Here is an 18422-nt window from a genome sequence, read left to right on the forward strand (position 1 = left end):
CATCTTTGGACTGTGGGAGGAAACCGGAGCACCCGGAGGAAACCCACGCAGACACGGGGAGAACGTGCAAACTCCACACAGTCACTTGCCTGAGGCGGGAATTGAACCTGGGTCTCGGGCGCTGTGAGGCAGCAGTGCTAACCACTGTGCCACCGTGCCGCCCATAAGTTGTTGGAGGGAATCCTGAGGGACAAGATATACATGTATTTGGAAAGGCATAGGTTTAGGTTGAGATGGGTAAGATATAAAAGAGACCTAAGGAGCAACCTTTTCACGCAGAGGGTGGTATGTGTATGGAATGAGCTGCCAGAGGATGTGGTGGAGGCTGGTACAGTTGCAACATTTAAGAGGCATTTGGATGGGTATATGAATAGGAAGGGTTTGGAGGGATATGGGCCGGGTGCTGGCAGGTGGGACTAGATTGGGTTGGGATATCTGGTCAGCGTGGACAGGTTGGACCAAAGGCTCTGTTTCCATGCTGTGCATCTCTATGACTCTAACTCTGTTCCTGCTTTCTCTCTGTATCCTTTCATTCCCTTACCCTTAAAGAATATACCTAACTCTTTGAGGCCAAAACCTTTAACGTTTTCAATCATTTTCTTTGGCAGAGAATTCCACAGGTTCACCACTCTCTGTGTGAAGAAATATCTCCTTGTCTCAGCCCTAAATAGCCTACCCCATAACCTTTAGACTGTGTCCCCAGTCATCAGGAACATCTTCCTTGTGTTTGCCCACTCTAACCTTGTTAGAATTCTGTATGATTCCTGTCATTCTTCTAAATGGTTCCTGCCAATGTGTTTGTCTGGGGTGACTGGCATATCCATGATTTCACACATACCACAGGATTTACATTCCACTTTGCCCTTCTGATCTGTCATCCTATAACCCAAACAAACTATTTATTACCCTAAAAATAAGTATGGACTTACTTTGAAAAATAAGCTATTTCCCAGAAAAATAAAGAAAGAAAGATACTTAAACACAAATTAAATACCCAACTTCCACTTCTTAGATTGGAAATACTATCCAGAAATACTCATCAATCAGCAGCTTTACCTGCATTTTAGAATCCCCACTGTGTGGAAACAGGCCGTTCGGCCAACAAGTCCACACTTACCCTCCAAAAAGCATCCCACCCAGACCCATTCCCTTACACTTACCCCTATTCATGTACCAAACCTGTACATCCCAAAACACATTGGGCAATTTAGTATGGCTAATTCACCTGACCTGCTCATCTTTGGATTGTGGGAGATAACTGAAGGAAACCCGCGCAAACACGGGGAAGAATGTGCAAACTCCACATAGACAGGCAGCTGAGGCTGGAATCGAACCTGGGTCTGTGAAGCAGCAGTGCTAACCACTGAGCCACCATGCTGCCACTTGTGATATCTTTTGTCTTAGTACAGACAGGCCCCTCACTCCATGCCTAATTACTTCTCTGCTCACCCTTCATTCTGGAGTGTTTAACCTTATTTAAAGTACCTCTTCCCTTCTGCCACAGTGTCCCACTCTGGCCGAAATTCTAGACTTAGTCTCACACTGGTGAAGACTCTCACTATCTGCGATCTCAAAAACTTTATAGAATCACATGAAAGCTGAACAGCTGAAACATCTATTTTCTCTGAACAGTTTCTAGAAGACTTTCTCTTAAAATCCTGAAGAAACCACATCTGGAAATATTTTAAAAGATACAGCTGTATGTGCCTAGTGACAACTGTCTGTGTTGAGTGGTCCCTTTATGTGGGTGGACAAGGATGCCAGATAGTAGCAATCTATAAAATTTCATAATTTATTCCTTTTATTCTACAGGAATTAACTGTTTTAGACAAAATGCACAACCCTCCCCCCTCCATGAAGTTCATAGCTGCAGAGAATGCTTCCTTATTTTTTTCCATAATGTTTTGTTTGAGTGTGATTGTGGGATAATTTAGCAGGGTAAATATTTCAATATTTCCAACTGTGTGTCGATCAGCTTTATATTTTTGTTAAATAGCTCGTCATTATAATTTGCTATTTGTTAAAGAGTGATGTTTTATACGGAACCTTAGGTAGACAAAATATACCATTGGCCATATTGGGTAGACACACTGGTATTTAGAAGCCTGAAAGTCAAACCATTAGTTCTGCCATTTTCTGCTTCAAAGTGGCATTGTCTCCAGCTTTCATCTCCTTTCTGGTCAATGTTTGATGAGGTTAGGGAAGGGTTGTTGTTTGGTTGTATAACATGCTGTCTCCCATGGACTGATCCCATCAGTATGTAAGTTAATTATGCATCCCATACAGGATTCTGGGTCCATGTTTGCAGGGTTACCTCAACACACCAAAGAGGTACCCTAGCTATTAAAAAAAGAAATACATGAGAACAAACCAGTTTTTACCTGATCTAATCTCCACACTTCAAGTTTCACAATCCAGACATTCCAAAATCCCATTTCAGTGAAGTGGCTGATCATTTAAGTGCCAGCTGCCTCATGAACTACACATGTGTGAAGCATGGACTGTCCAATCTGCCTCAAAATATGGTAAGGTCAACTTCGGGAGCTAGACTTGCCATTCTCTTAAAAAATCCTGCATTTTCCCCAAGGTAGAGGCTTTTCCCATCCTGATGAAAATCTAAGCCTGAATCTCCCTCCCTGATCGAAATGATATGTATGGCTTATAAGCCAAAAGATATGAATAAATTATGGAATGTCATTCTGAAAAGGAATCACTGCACATAAGAGGTAATCACCTTGTCACAAGTGTTTTGAAGATTAAATTTCAAATTTGTCTAAACATCTGAATCAGTTTAGATTAGATTAGATTACTTACAGTGTGGAAACAGGCCCTTCGGCCCAACAAGTCCACACCGACCCGCCGAAGCGCAACCCACCCATTTCCCTACATTTACCCCTATACCTAACACTACGGGCAATTTAGCATGGCCAATTCACCTGACCTTGCTATAAAGCCCAGGATAAATTACAGTTCAAAAACACTGGTTATCAGAATAATAATAGAGAGAGATGGACAGGCAAAAGCAAGGGAGATGGGATGGAAGAGAAGAAAAATTGAGATAGAAGCAAAAAAAGAAGAAACAGACATTTGCCAGCACCCTCAGTGACAGGAAGTTAGAATTGTTGTTTCTAAAAAGATCCAGTTAGTAAAAATAGTGAAGCTGTCAGGAATGACTTAATCCAATGGTTCAGATTTAGTTTGAAGGGTTTCACTGAGTAATCAAGCCCTCAATAACTGTGGTTAAAGATATAAACGTAATCACTTTTCTCCAACAAAATTAAGCTGAAAATGTGGCCTAAGGTAAAACAGTATGTTATTAAAGATAAATAAAAGGTTCTAAATGTTTCAATTTCTCTTTTACATTGACCTATTTTGTTTTATTTAGGATGAAGATCCTCCCAGTGAGGGACAAGTAATTTCAAAGACACACAAAGGATTGCAAAAATACTCACTTGGCACAATGTTGGCACAAGTCAGTCAAGGTCCATATGCTCCACAAGAAATACATCATCCTGAGGTAAAAATAAGGAGTTACTTCTAATAAGATTTGTTTTGGTAATTTACCTGGTACTTCAATACTGCAGCAAGGTGGGGTTGCAAAAATTGGGGAACATGGAACATCAATTCTTCTGCTCCTCGGATGCTGCCTGACCTGCTGTGCTTTTCTAGCACCACGTGCTTGACTCTGATCTCCAGCATCTGCAGTCCTCACTTAGACCACAACTGGAATACTGTACAATTTTGATCTCCTAACATGGTGGATGGTATAATGTTTTGGAAATGATTCATAGGAGAGTTTTGAGAATTATTCCAGGCTAGAAGAACCTTAGTTAGTCAGTTAGGCTTAAGGAGAAGGATTGATTCGCTTTGTGTAAAAAGTAGGAAGAGAGTAGACAAATTGGACCTTTGAGCTTTCTCCTTCAATCACGTCACTCATGCTGATCCTCTGTAAGAACACCACTTTCCTGCATTATCCCCATATCATTTAATTCCCATTGTATTGTAATTCCAATGCCTTTCTAGAATAATTCCAGAATTTTAGTAAATTGAAGTCAGCTTGTAATGTTCCTGGATATTATTAGAGTCCAGGTAAAAGTTCCATAGTGAGGGTTTACAGAGCCAGGTTCTAGAGCTTATGATAAAACTTGGGGAAAAAAGACAGATAATAAAATCTTATTTCTAGTAAAGAATTCAGTTTCATATCTTAGTTGTTACAATAAAAAATATTTAAGTGAGATATCCATCAAATATTGAAATAACATGCAACATTATAACCTTAATTTTCCAAGTTTTTTGAAGAAGATTGATGAGGGCAGAGCAGTAGATGTGATCTATATGGACTTCAGTAAGGCGTTCGACAAGGCTCCCCATGGGAGATCTCACGGAATACAGGGAGAACTAGCCATTTGGATATAGAACTGGCTCAAAGGTAGAAGAGGTAGAAGGTGGTGGTGACAGGTTGTTTTTCAGACTGGAGGCCTGTGACCATGGAGTGCCACAAGGATCGGTGCTGGGCCCTCTGCTTTTTGTCATTTACATAAATGATTTGGATACGAGCATAAGAGGTACAGTTAGTAAGTTTGCAGATGACACCAAAATTGGAGATGTAGTGGACAGCGAAGAGGGTTACCTCCGATTACAACAGGATCTTGACCAGATGGGCTGAGAAGTGGCAGATGGAGTTTAATTCAGATAAATGCGAGGTGCTGCAGTTTGGGAAAGCAAATCTTAGCGGGACTTATACACTTAATGGTAAGGTCCTTGGGAGTGTTGCTGAACAAAGAGACCTTGGAGTGCAGGTTCATAGCTCCTTGAAAGTGGAGTGATTTGAGCTACGGGGAGAGGCTGAACAGGCTGGGGCTGTTTTCCCTGGAGCGTCGGAGGCTGAGGGGTGGCCTTATAGAGGCTTACAAAATTGAGGGGCATGGATAGGATAAATAGGCAAAATCTTTTCCCTGGGGTTGGGGAGTTCAGAACTAGAGGGCATAGGTTCAGGGTGAGAGGGGAAAGATATAAAAGAGACCTAAAGGGCAACATTTTCATGCAGAGGTGGTACGTGTATGGAATGAGCTGCCAGAGGATGTGGCGAAGGCAGATACAATTGCACCATTTAAGAGGCATTTGGATGGGTATATGAATAGGAGGGGTTTGGAGGGATATGGGCTGGGTGCTGGCAGGTGGGATTAGTTTGGGTTGGGATATCTGGTTGGCATGGACATGTTGGACCGAAGGGTCTGTTTCCATGCTGTACACCTGTATGACTCTAAGTGAAATTCATCTAAGCTGTTTAAGCACATCTGCCTGGCCCTGTTTCCTCTGTTATACGTAAAGTGGACCTTTGGGTTACATAATTAATTTCTTACATATAATTGTAATGAGGTCCTTTTTGCTCCAGATTTGGTTTTGATCACTGTTGGTTTCCCCAAAAGACAACCTTCTTTAATTCTTAAAGAAATGTGTAACTGTCACATTCCACTTAGTCAAGGCCTCACATATCCCAGGAAAGTGACCTTTGCTGAATGGTTATGCCTCCTCAAAATCTTTCTTCAGTCAAGGGACTATGTTATAAAATTAGAATATGTTCCTGAACTATAAAATTTTCTATTTGAATGTGATTTAGTTATTAGTTCCTACTTCGGGCTATTTTCCTGGGTGAGGGGGGAAAAATGTGTTGCGTACATCTTTCTGGTTAATCTTTATTCTTATGCTCAAAAACCTTTAGCTTTAGACCTGTGTACATTTAGAAGCAAGCTGATTGAGGTTTTTAAAATAATGAAAGAGGCTGCATAGCAAAACAATTGATAAATAATTCCAGTTTGACAGATTGGTGAGGACCAGCAATATCCAGTTAAACCACAAGGAAATAGAAATAGACAGGATATTGGGTCGTAAACCTTGAGTATACGTTGCCAACTGGTACAGTGGGTTCTTCTTCTCCACTCATCTTCAAGAAAGAGCTGCACCAATTCTTGACTGAGATATAGATTTAATGGTAAAAAATGTTCGCTTGTTCAGCAGATTTCCAAAATTGGCAACTCAGAGATCAGATGTTTTAAATACATGTGCCAAGCTTGAGAATGAGACTAACATACAGGGTTTGAAAGAAAAAAAATCTCTACTCATCCCCAAGTCTGAAACTGGTCAAAGTCGAAATTCCTTGGCTTTGTTTTAATCCTTATTACCCAGCGAGCCAGTCTATCCCACACACTGTAGACTTTTATCTGCTGTCTGATACTACACAATTGAAAGAATAGAACATAGAACAATACAGCACAGAACAGGCCCTTCAGCCCACGATGTTGTGCCGAACATTTGTCCTAGCTTAAGGCCCCATCCATGTAACTATCCAATTGCCGCTTAAAGGTCACCAAAGATTCTGACTCTACCACTCCCACAGGCAGCGCATTCCATGCCCCCACCACTCTCTGGGTAAAGAACCCACCCCTGACATCTCCCCTGTACCTTCCACCCTTCACCTTAAATTTATGTCCCCTTGTAACACTCTGTTGTACCCGGGGAAAAAAGTTTCTGACTGTCGACTCTATCTATTCCTCTGATCATCTTATAAACCTCTATCAAGTCACCCCTCATCCTTCGCCGTTCGATTGAGAAAAGGCCTAGCACTTTCAACCTATCCTCGTACGACCTATTCTCCATTCCAGGCAACATCCTGGTAAATCATCTCTGCACCCTCTCCAAAGCTTTCACATCTTTCCTAAAGTGAGGCGACCAGAACTGCACACAGTACTCCAAATGTGGCCTAACCAAAGTCCTGTACAGTTGCAACATCACTTCACGACTCTTGAATTCAATCCCTCTGCTAATGAACGCTAAAATCTGCCACCAAAGCATTCATCGCTGGGCTAAAATGTTTTGTGACCAATCTAATGGCCTCTCCTTGATCCATATCTCCATCTTTTTCTGAATCTACTCTTTTTTTGTATTTAGTTTCAAATTAATTAATTCTGTTAATATCATTTGGAAATCGCACCTGAAACATTAATTAATTACACGCTGCGCATTTCTGGAGTTCATTCTTTCATTGTAATTCACAAATACTCTTTGAGTCTCAAAGTTGTCAAAAGCATTTTTGTCCACATTTTTCTTAGTTAAAAGTCTTCTTTCTTACTGTCACTTGTGACCTATATCTAGACTTTAAAATGTGTTGCTGGAAAAGCGCAGCAGGTCAGGCAGCATCAAAGGAACAGGAAACGTCGATTCTCCTGTTCCTTTGATGCTGCCTGACCTGCTGCGCTTTTCCAGCAACACATTTTTAAGCTCTGATCTCCAGCATCTGCAGTCCTCACTTTCTCCTATATCTAGACTGCCTTGCCAGCCCATTAACATTGAATCTGCTACTTTCTATCATATGGCTTATTGCTACTGAAAATGAATACCTTCCAAGGATTTTTTTTTATGCTTCTGATGTTTGTTCAAGCAATGTATGTTTATCTGCAAATTTAACTTCTGTCAAAAACTAGAAGCTTGTCTAAATTTGGTACTTTGACACAAACGAATAACTTAAATCCCAGCAGAGATCCGGGAATTTCCAGATAAAATTTATGCCATCTTGCAAACTGCCCAGTGAATTCCATTATCACCATTCTTTCTGAATTTGTCAAAATCTGACCATGCCTGATAAACTGGATCACCAGGCTAATCAATTTAATTCATGCAAGTTAATAGTTTGTCAAAATATTCATATATGTGTCCAAATCTTCAGTTTCCAATTCCAAAAACCTTCTCATCCCGCTTTTGTGTGGCAGCAAAAGAGCCAAGGTCATACTTTGTTTCTTCTTCAGTAAATATGTACAGCAGTTCCACATGGTTACTTCAGTTTTAAACTGGTCATAATTTTTCACATCAAAAACAGGTGGGGAATCATATCCCATTATTTTAGATTTTGAATCAGCCATGTCTCTGATGTCTTCTTCAGATTACTGTTTGGTTAGAATTAAACATGTTTTTTAATCTTCGCTTTACAAATGGCTAAGCTATTCTCTGCTAGCATTGAGAGACACCAGGTTAAAGGTTGGTGTGACAGAATCCAGGCATATACTTTGAGTCAGAGATTTATTCCAGTCCACACATTGGACAAATCCAAAATACTTATTACCTGTATCTCATATCACTTCTCACCCAATTTTCACTTTCTCTCTAATTCCATTTTGTCTGAGGCATCTCTTCCAGACCTTAGTAGATAGAGTTAAATAGAGTGTTAAAGTTGTAATTTAGGACAAGTATTTGCTTGGTGCATTTACAAGTTATGACTTGGAAGCCTGACAGTAGTGCTTTCTGCTCTGACTATCTAAACAGCTGGATTAATGGAGATGATTTGATACTGGGTGCACCTTTGTAGATCTAGAAGGATACATTCTCGAGATAAATAATTGACCAATTTAGAAGATCAGTGGTCATTTGGGGCTATTTGAATTTGAGCGGCTACTGCGGGAAATTAAAAGCAATATCCTCAAAAGAGAGGAGCTCAAATTCCTGGAAGGAATGAGGAAGACAGTTTTTAAGGATTCTGTGACTTGCACTGTTCATTGATGTCTGTGTGAGTTGCTGAGAAATTAATGGCTGTGCATTTAATGTGCAGTTAATAGTTTGTTTGACCACAATATGCCTTTTAATTCATGTTTACTTGGTAATTTTGTATGATAGGTACAAGATAGAGAGTATTGAGCTTTTAGTTGTCTCTTGTGTAATTGAAAATCTTCTGATCGTGTAAAACAAAATCTTGTGATGGTATTGTATCTTGTGCCTTTATTCTCTTTGTAAGTATCTGGGATTTCAAATTTCACCTGCTTAAAAAAAAACTTGTCCCCAAACTGGATTGTAACCAAATCGGAGAATCCTAACCAGGACTGTAGCAGTGCACTTACAGTTTAAAAATATAATTCCTGCCACTAAACTATCAGAACAAATGATTAAGTTGCTTTTGGCATAGTGGGTGTTAATTTAACACTCATACAGGATCTTTGCTCCCTTCTTACTGCAGATATAAAATGTCAAAAGATAACATTTATACAGCAATGTTGACTGCAATGTTCACATTTCTCAATAGAAAATATATCATAGCTGCAGGCTCCTGCAGGTAACAGCATTCTTCTTTTAATTCTGGACTTTAGCTAGCAATGGAAAGTTTCATTTTCACCACATCAATGGTGGTAGAGCAGCTTGCCCATTCCCAGTGTACATTCTATTACTTTCAAACGGTTGAAAATTAGGTGGGGAATCCGCTCCACTGAATCACCATCCAAACCATGATGGTGAAAGTTTAGTATATTGATTTGCAGATAAGCAATGTCCTTTTGATTATAGATACATCTTCTGAATTAACATAATTTGTTCTGTGCACATTTGTCATTGAGATAGATCCAAGTTCATTGCACAATTTGATCTTGTATTAATTACCACCAACAAGCAAAACTTGTTGGTGGTAATTGAAAACACAGTGTTTTCAAACTGATTTGGTAATGTCTTACATGTATCAAATTTAGGAAACAGTCTGATCACACTGATATCCTTTATCCAAAAACCTCCATACCAACTGTTTGTTAGATAAAGGATATTTTTGGTTTTTGGATACACTGAGACGAGTCAGGAGTGTCTGTATCTTCAAACCTGTTTCTGCCTCCAGCTAAAAATCTGCTTCAGCTTCCTTTTTTCAATTGCCAATCACATCCTGATTCTAAACTGTCTTCAGTGCTATTGACACAACAGGACATCCATTTGCCTGGATTTACTAGGCTGTTGCTACTTTAGACAAGCAACTTTGTTTGCTTGGAAAATCAAGAATGATGGAGGTTTGAGTGACTAGAAAAAAGTGATGTGCAGTTTACCAATCTGAAAGATGTGCTCTGGAGGAGTAGAATTTTTTTTTAGTTATTGAAAACATAAGAATACACTAAAATGCATAGCAAAATTCTACTGATGAAAGCGTATAGTTCCATTCGAGCCCTTTGGAAAAACAACTTTGATTTTAGGTCCATTTAGGCCACGTCTTTCTTCAAAGGGCCTGAACTCAGCGGGTCTATTCAGGTCTGCTTTTGAAAAGACCTTCAGTTCTTAGATCTTTTTTGATTTTCAGACATGCAGATAAAGGATATCTGACCTGTATTTTTTTTTTCAAGAGTTAGGGGTTAGATATATTACTCTGACCATATGTACAACTATTCCTCCCAGGGAGATGTGTGCATGTTAACTAATTGGGAAATATTTGATCACGTTCTACCAAAATTGACACAGAATTCTCTCAGATAAATCATGGAGTAAAATATCATCAATTTATAATAAATTTGAAGTATTGTACCCACGGTTACTCAAGTGTTAAGCTTTGCATCACTTACTGTAGTCCCCCCGAATTATACGTATACATCCATATTTGTTTTGCCGTACAGGACTCTGATGATGATAGCAGCACAGGACAGATCAGTGAAGGCCAGATGCCCAAATTTACTGGAGCAGCAGAAAGCATCCTGACTGGACAAGCACAATACAGAAGTTCTCGATCAATGAATAGAGACTCAAGCTTAACACGAAGAGGACGTTCACCATCACCAGGACAGTTTGATATTCAAAAAGGTAATTAGTAGACGATAGTTATCTCTTCAACAAAGGGAATTGACATTTATCCTGACATGCTCTAGCTGGGAAAACTATCTAGTTTGTTTAATGCAGTAGGTATCATTGAGCTGAACAAGAGTTTTTTTCTGTGCCATGAGACCAATAGTTGAAATCACACCTCTTATTCACACTTTAGAAGCGTTATCCCCTATTGCTTAGATTGTCTAACATCCTATGGCACTTTCCAGACAAGAGATGTGGCTGATGACCTGCAATTGTTGTTGTGTGCTAATTTATAAGTGTCTTCATGGAGACAGCCAATTGCTGTGAACTCCATTTTTCCCTCTGCTTCCAGTAAGAAAATATTTGACATTTGAGTTTTTCCCCTTTGAAAGCATATCATGAGCTTGTCCTTCATTCTACTCCGTTTCTGTCTTTTTCACTTAAAGCACCATCTCATTCATGGCACTGTCCAATGGCAAACTGCACACGCCCCAATGCATTCTTCATATATGACCATAAACAACAAGTGTCTGCTGAAGTTATGACTTCACAAGAAATACTTGTCAATTCTGTCATGTCTTCACCCAATATCCACTCAGGTGCATTTGACCTAAAGTCATCGCAATTGAGAGAAGAAGTCATGACTTTTTGGTTATTTCTTCTTGCACCTGGATGCAAGTTCGACTATCAGGCACAATTACAATGTAGAATAGAACCAAATTTGCTTCTTATTGCTATGTTATCTCACATTGAAATCCTGTTACTAGGTTCATGAGAACCGTGGGTAGCACTGGGTAGCTCTGTGGTTAGCACTGCTGCCTCACAGCACCAGGGACCCAGGTTCGATTCCAGCCTTGGGCAACTGTCGGTGTGGAGTTTGCACATTCTCCCCGTGTCTGCATGGGTTTCCTCCGGGTGCTCCGGTTTCCTCCCACAGTCCAAAGATGTGCAGCCCAGGTGAATTGGCCATTCTGAATTGCCCATAGTGTTAGGTGCATTAGTCAGAGGGAAATGGGTCTGGGTGGGTTACTCTTTAGAGAGTCAGTGTGGACTTATTGGGCCGAAGGGCCTGTTTCCACACTGTAGGTAATCAAATCATAAGAAATAGGAGCAGGAGAATGGCTATTCAACCCACTGAGCCTGCTCTCTCATTCATTAAGTTATGATTGATCTGATTGTGGCTTTAACCTTACATTCCTGCCTCAACCAGCCCCCTCTATTTTTGTCTCGATCATCAATTACCAATCGTGTCTTGCAGCCTTGAATATGTTCAATGACCCAGCCTTCATTACTTTCTATGAAAGAGCTTCCAAATCTTAATGACATTCTGAGAGATGAAATGCTCTTCGTCTCCATCTTAAATAAGAGACTCGTTATTTTTTAAAATTCTGTCCTTATTTCCAGAATCCTAATTCTGCTTGTCCTTTTCAGAAAAAACTTCATTATGAGGTGATCATGTTGGGTATTATGTGTATAAATAAAAATGGCAGTCCTACAAAACTGCTGTTTCCTCTTAGGTAAGCCTTATGCAAATCTGTAAGAAGTGAATTTACTCAAAAGAAAATCGAAGAACATTTTAATATTTACATTGAAACATTTCTGGAAATTTCACCTAAATTATATTCTTCTTCCTTGGCCCTCATTTATCTAAGCTTTGTTTGGTGAATTTTACTCATGCATTGTTGGTTTCAGATAAACTTATAACAGTTTGGCAATATTTAATCTTGTTTCTTATTCTTCAAATAACAGTAATATTGCTTGTTTTTTTCAATCAAATTCATGAAGAAGCAAGTGTTAATCAACAAATTGGAGTTGATCTACTTTATTTCTAGTCTTCTGACAATAACATTTAATCCATATAAAATTAAGTTTCTTGATAGCAAGGAACTACAATCAAATAATATTAGAATAATTGTTTTCAACTAACATGCTGCATTAGTGACATTGATGACAAATGCCATAAGTTAGATCATTGTGCTGACTGGTTTTTCAGCCATGAATTTACATTATAGTTCTGGAAAATAATGGCAGCAAGTGTAGCAGCAGATCAGGAGAGTTGCAATATTTGTTACTGCTGCTATTCACAATGACCATAAGATATAGGAACAGAAATTAGGGTGTTCAGCCCATTGAGTCTGCTCGGTTATTCAATCATGGCTGATAAGTTTTTCAAGCCCATTCTCCCACTTTCTCCCCATAACCCTTGATCCCCTTGACAAAAAATAACCTATCTAATTCTGTCTTAAATATACTCAAAGTCCTGGCCTCTACAGCCTTCTGTGGCAGTGAATTCCAGAGATTCACCACTCTCTGGCTAAAGAAGTTCCTCCTTATCACCATTCTTAAAGGTTTTCGCTTTACTGCAAGGCTGTTCCCTCGCGCCCTAGTTTCTCCTACCAATGAAAACTTATTCCCTAAGTTTCAATTAGATTCCTGTTCATCTTTCTAAACTCCATTGAGTATAGCCCCAGTCCTCAAACATTCCTCATATGTTAAGCATTTCATTCCTGGAACCATTCTCATGAACCTCCTTTGAACATGCTTAAGGGCCAGTACATCCTTCCTGAGATATGGGGAAAGTGAGGACTGCAGATTATGTAGATCAGAGTCGAAGAGTGTAGTACTGAAAAAGCTCTGCAGGTCAGGAAGCAACCAAGGATCAGGAGAATCAACATTTCAGGCATACACCCTTCATCAGGAATGAAGCTTGTGGGCCGGGATGGGGGAGGCCGGGATGGGGGAGGCGGGGTCGGCGGGGTTGGGGGGGGAGGGTGAGGCAGAGGCTAGAGGGAAGGTAGCTGGAAATGCGATAGGTAGATGAAGATGTGGGGGAGGGTGATAAGTCGGTGAGGAGAGTTGAGCGGATAGGTTGGAAGGAAGATGAACAGGTCAAGAATGTAGTGCTGAGTTGGAGACTTGGGACTGGGATAAGTTGGGGAAGAGGAAATGAGGAAACTAGTGAAATCCACTTTGATACCGTGTGGTTGCAGGGTCCAAGGCGGTATATGAGACGTTCTCCCTCCTGGTGTCTGGTGGTTAGGGTTTGGTGATGAAGGAGGCCCAGGACCTGCATGTCCTTGGTGGAGTGGGAGGGGGGGGTGGTTAAAATGTTCAGCCATGAGGTGGTGGAGTTGGTTGGTGTGGATGTCCAGGGGACCTTCTCTGAAACAATCTGCAAGTTGGCATCCTGTGTCCCCGATGTTGAAGGAACCACAACAGATGCAAAGGATAGAGTAGATGATGTGTGCAGAAGTACAGACAAACTTCTGTCAGATGTGGAAGGATCCTTTGGGGCCTTGGACAGAGGTGAGGGGGAATATGGAGCCCAGAACTGCACACAATACTTCAAATGTGGTCTGACCAGAACCTTATAAAGCCTTAGAAGTACACCACTGCTTTTGCTAATTCAGCTTGCAAGTTTACCTTGAGAACTCTCACGTCTCTTTGAACTTCAGACTCCTGAATTTTCTCTCCATTTAGAAAATAGTCTACACCTCTATTCTACATGACCTCACACTTTCCCATGTTGTATTTCATCTGCCATATCTTTGCCCACTCTACTAACCTGTCCAAATCCTTCTGCAGCCTCCCAGCCTCCTCAATACTACCTGTTCCTCCACCTATCTTTGTAACATCTGCAAATTTAGCCAGAATGCCAACAGTTCCTTCATCTGAATTATTAATGAGTAAAGTGAAAAGTTGTGGTCCCAACACTGATCCTTGCAGGACACCATTTATCACTGGCTGCAATCCTGAGAAAGACCCTTTATCCCCACTCTCTGCTTTCTGCCAGACAGCAAATCTTCTGTCCATTCTTGCACTTTACCTCAAACAACATGGCTCCTTATTTTGCTCAGCATCCTCCTGTGCGGCACCTTGTGAAAGGCCTTTTGATGTCCAGGTAGATAAAATCCATTGAATGTCTTTGGTCTGTCCGGCTCATTACTTCCTCAAAGAACTCTAGCAAACTTATCAGGCATGACCTCCCCTTGATGAAACCACGCTGACTTTGCCCTATTTTACCAAATACTTCCAAGTATTCAGAAATCTCATTCTTCACAATGGACTCCAAAATCTTACCCACGACCAAGGATAGGCTAATCAGCCTATAATTTTCCATGTTTTGCCGTACTCCCTTTTTAATCCGGGGTGTCACATTAGTGATTTTCCAGTCCTTTGTTACCCTCCCTGACTCCTGAAAGATCACCACTAACACCTCTTCCGCTATCTCCTTTAGAACTCTGGGGCGTAGTCCATCTGGTCCAGGTTATTTATCCACCTTCAGGCCATTCAGTTTTTCTGGCACCTTCTCCTTGTGATGGTCACCATACTCAGTTCTGCCGTAAAGACTGAGGCAAAATAATTATTCAGTTCTTCAGCCATTTCTTTGTTTCCCACTACTATCTCTACAGCATTGTTTTCCAGCAGCCCAATGTCCACTTTTGTCTCTCTTTTGCCCTTTATACATCTAAAGAAACTTTTACAGTCTGCCTTTATATAACTGGCTAGCTTACCCACACATTTAATCTTCTCATTCCTTTTTTTGTTGCCCCTCTGTTGTTCTTTATAAACTTCCCAATCCTCTGGTTTCCCACTGTCCTTCGCCACATTATATGCTTTCTCTTTTGCTTTTATGCTATCCCTGACCCTCCTGGTCAGCCATGGTTGCCTCATCCTCCCTGCACCATGCTTCTTTTACCGTGGGATGAATTTTTTAAACAAGGGTTTAAATGGTTTTATAGTATATCATTTTTTTCAAACTTTGAATGATTTTAATACCTGCAGTTGTGTCTTCTTAGAGAGAAATGGATGGGAGCTAGATACCAGCTATGGACCTATGACCTTGGCAGATCTTGAAACATGTCCCATCCCAGCACTTCACAGCAGTCAAGCACTCCAGAAGACCCCTAAATCAGAAAGCCAGGGACAGGTTAGTATCAGAGAGGTTTCCAGTTTACTTGAATAGCTATTTGCTGAGCTGTGATTTTTGTTGTAATTGTGTACCTTGCAACCAAAATGATTCCCAAATGAGTATAAAAGAGACCCTGTCTCTGAAGTATTTTGGAGCAGTCCAAAAGCCAGTTGCAGTTTGAAGATTTAACATATTATCTACTGCAAAGAAACACACCAAACTCCCTAGACTATACAAATTGTGGTTGTCCCACTAACATGATAGCAAAGAGAAATGTAGCTATTTCCTCTGCTTGTGCAGAGAACTAAGTGTTGGAAAACACATTACAAATTATAAGTGGACTGGTTGAAAAGTCTTTTGATCTTAACACCTGTTGGAACTTTGGAACTGTTGTGAAAAAGGGTCACTGGACCCAAAACATTGACTCTGATTTTTCTGCACAGATGCTGCCAGACCTGCTGGGTTTTTCCAGCAATTTTTGTTTTAGTTTGGAACTTGGGAGTTGGGCTTTATGATTTATATCATGTTTCATATGCTTTGAAACAAAATGTCTTCATTTTTGATATAACCTGATCTTAATCAAACATAACAGTGCTCCTAGATTTCAGTCACTCTCTGATATTGTTTGACTGCCATAAATCCTAGTTTGTTTATAGCTAAATGTCAAACTTTAGGTATGATACTTCACAACAGAATGGGGATTTGGCATTAAGTTATCAGATAATTTGAATTAACTGAGCATGTCAATCCTGTGAAAGTGCTATATGAGGACAGAAATAAGCATTAAACCTGTTGCAGCTGGAAATGCAATCTTTACAAAGGAGGCCAGAAAATTCAGATGTAGGGAGAGGAGGATCTTCTGATTGGAATTTTGGTGCATGAAATTATTATCTAGGCAACTTTTGTGGGTAGAGATAGCTGTATTCTATAGGGCCTGAAAAATGGTATGTACTTATTTGATGATAAACAGCAAAATAAAGATAATTGTCTGATTTTTTTTTTTGTTATGGGTGCTATCTGGATGCAAAGTGAAAATAAATTGGGTTGGCGTTGAGTTTTTTTTAAACTCCATTTCTGCTCAAGGTTTTGCAAATTGTGAAACTTGATATTTTCCATGCAGCAGCAGATTCGGACAATGTTTAGAGTATGTACTTTTAAATCCATTAAAGTATTTAAGAGTGGTAATTTGGTGCAGTTAATACAACTGAAAACTGATCTATCATAAAAAAAATTCAGTGTCTTGACTACCATATGTGGGTAATACCATCTTAAATTACTGAAAGTTAATCAAAAAATGCTATACTGAACCATTTACTAGTTTAGTTTGTATTCTGTAGTCAATCTCTGCAAATTAGAAAAGGAAATTAAAACATGTATTGTTGCGTCTGAAAAAAACCTCAATTTTAAGAGTTTTCTCAAAAACACACAAAGGTTTAGCAGAAACTTGGAATGCTGATTAATTCAATTTGGGGACATGATCAGATTTGTGGCTGGTTTCTCATACAATAGATAATGGAAACCCTAATTTGCACTTGACTATATTTTCAAATGAAATTGTTGAACTGGTATACAGGTTTGGTTGATTTAGATGAATGATACTGAAAATAAAAGCTCAGTCTGGCATAAACCAATGAGATTATGTGCTAGAGGGCTGCATGAACTTTGAAAGTAGAGTTTTGCAAAATTTTGTGATTCAGTAATTGTTTGTCAACAAATGATCTTCTTGACTTATTACTATTTCAGCTATCCAGTCATTAGAATTATAGACAATAGGTGCAGGAGTAGGCCATTCTGCCCTTCGAGCCTGCACCACCATTTAATATGATCATGGCTGATCATCCTCAATCAGTATCCTGTTCCTGCCTTATCTCCATTACCCTTGATTCCACTATCCTTGAGAGCTCTAGCCAACTCTTTCTTAAATGAATCCAGAGACTGGGCCTCCACTGCCCTCTGGGACAGAGCATTCCACACAGCCACCACTCTCTGGGTGAAGATGTTTCTCCTCATCTCTGTCCTAAATGGTATACCCCGTATTTTTAAGCTGTGTCCTCTGGTTCGGCACTTGCCCATCAGCGGAAACATGTTTCCTGCCTCCAGAGTGTCCAATCCTGTAATAATCTTATATGTCTCAATCAGATCCCCCTCAGTCTTTTAAACCCAAGGATATACAAGCCCAGTCGCTCCAGTCTTTCAGCGTAAGGTAGTCCCATCATTCCAGGAATTGACCTCGTGAACCTACGATGTACTCCCTCAATAGCCAGAATGTCTTTCCTCAAATTTGGAGACCAGAACTGCACACAATACTCCAGGTGTGGTCTCACCAGGGCCCAGTACAGCCGCAGAAGAACCTCTTTGCTTCTATACTCAATCCCTCTTGTTATGAAGGCCAGCCTGCTATTAGCCTTCTTCACTACCTGCTGCACCTCCATGCTTACCTTCATTGACTGGTATACAAGAACACCCAGATCTCTTTGTACTGCCCCTTTACCGAAATTGATTACATTTAGGTAGTAATCTGCCTTCCTGTTCTTGCCACCAAAGTGGATAATCATACATTTATCCACATTAAACTGCATCTGCCAAGCATCTGACCACTCACCTAACCTGTCCAGGTCACCCTGTAATCTCCTAACATGCTCCTCACATTTCACCCAGCTTAGTATTATCAGCAAATTTGCTAATCTTATTACTAGTACCATCTTCTATATCACTAATATGTATTGTAAAAAGCTGCGGTCCCAGCACTGATCCCTGCGGTACCCCACTGGTCACTGCCTGCCATTCCGAAATGGAGCCTTTATCACTACTCCTTGTTTCCTGTCAACCAACCAACTTTCAATCCAAATTAGTACTTTGCCCCCAATACCATGCGCCCTAATTTTGCTCACTAACCTCCTATGTGGGACTTTATCAAAAGCTTTCTGAAAGTCCATGT

General features: G+C 40.2%; 1 protein-coding gene across 9 annotated transcripts in view; it reads left to right on the forward strand.

Annotated features, from left to right (window-relative positions):
* The window catches only part of kiaa0586 (KIAA0586 ortholog), a 515789-nt gene that overhangs the window by 435089 nt on the left and 62278 nt on the right, over positions 1–18422 (forward strand). For all 9 annotated transcript variants that reach the window (XR_006312780.1, XM_043697759.1, XM_043697766.1 and 6 more), the window contains 3 exons: positions 3386–3517; positions 10404–10587; positions 15372–15502. Coding sequence is in view for 8 of the 9 variants with exons in the window: in XM_043697759.1 (XP_043553694.1) it covers positions 3386–3517; positions 10404–10587; positions 15372–15502 (447 nt within the window). In the remaining variant the exon portion in view is untranslated. The remainder of the gene's footprint in view (positions 1–3385; positions 3518–10403; positions 10588–15371; positions 15503–18422) is intronic.

This window comes from Chiloscyllium plagiosum, chromosome 10 (genome assembly GCF_004010195.1).
Source record: "Chiloscyllium plagiosum isolate BGI_BamShark_2017 chromosome 10, ASM401019v2, whole genome shotgun sequence".
NCBI lineage: Eukaryota > Metazoa > Chordata > Chondrichthyes > Orectolobiformes > Hemiscylliidae > Chiloscyllium > Chiloscyllium plagiosum.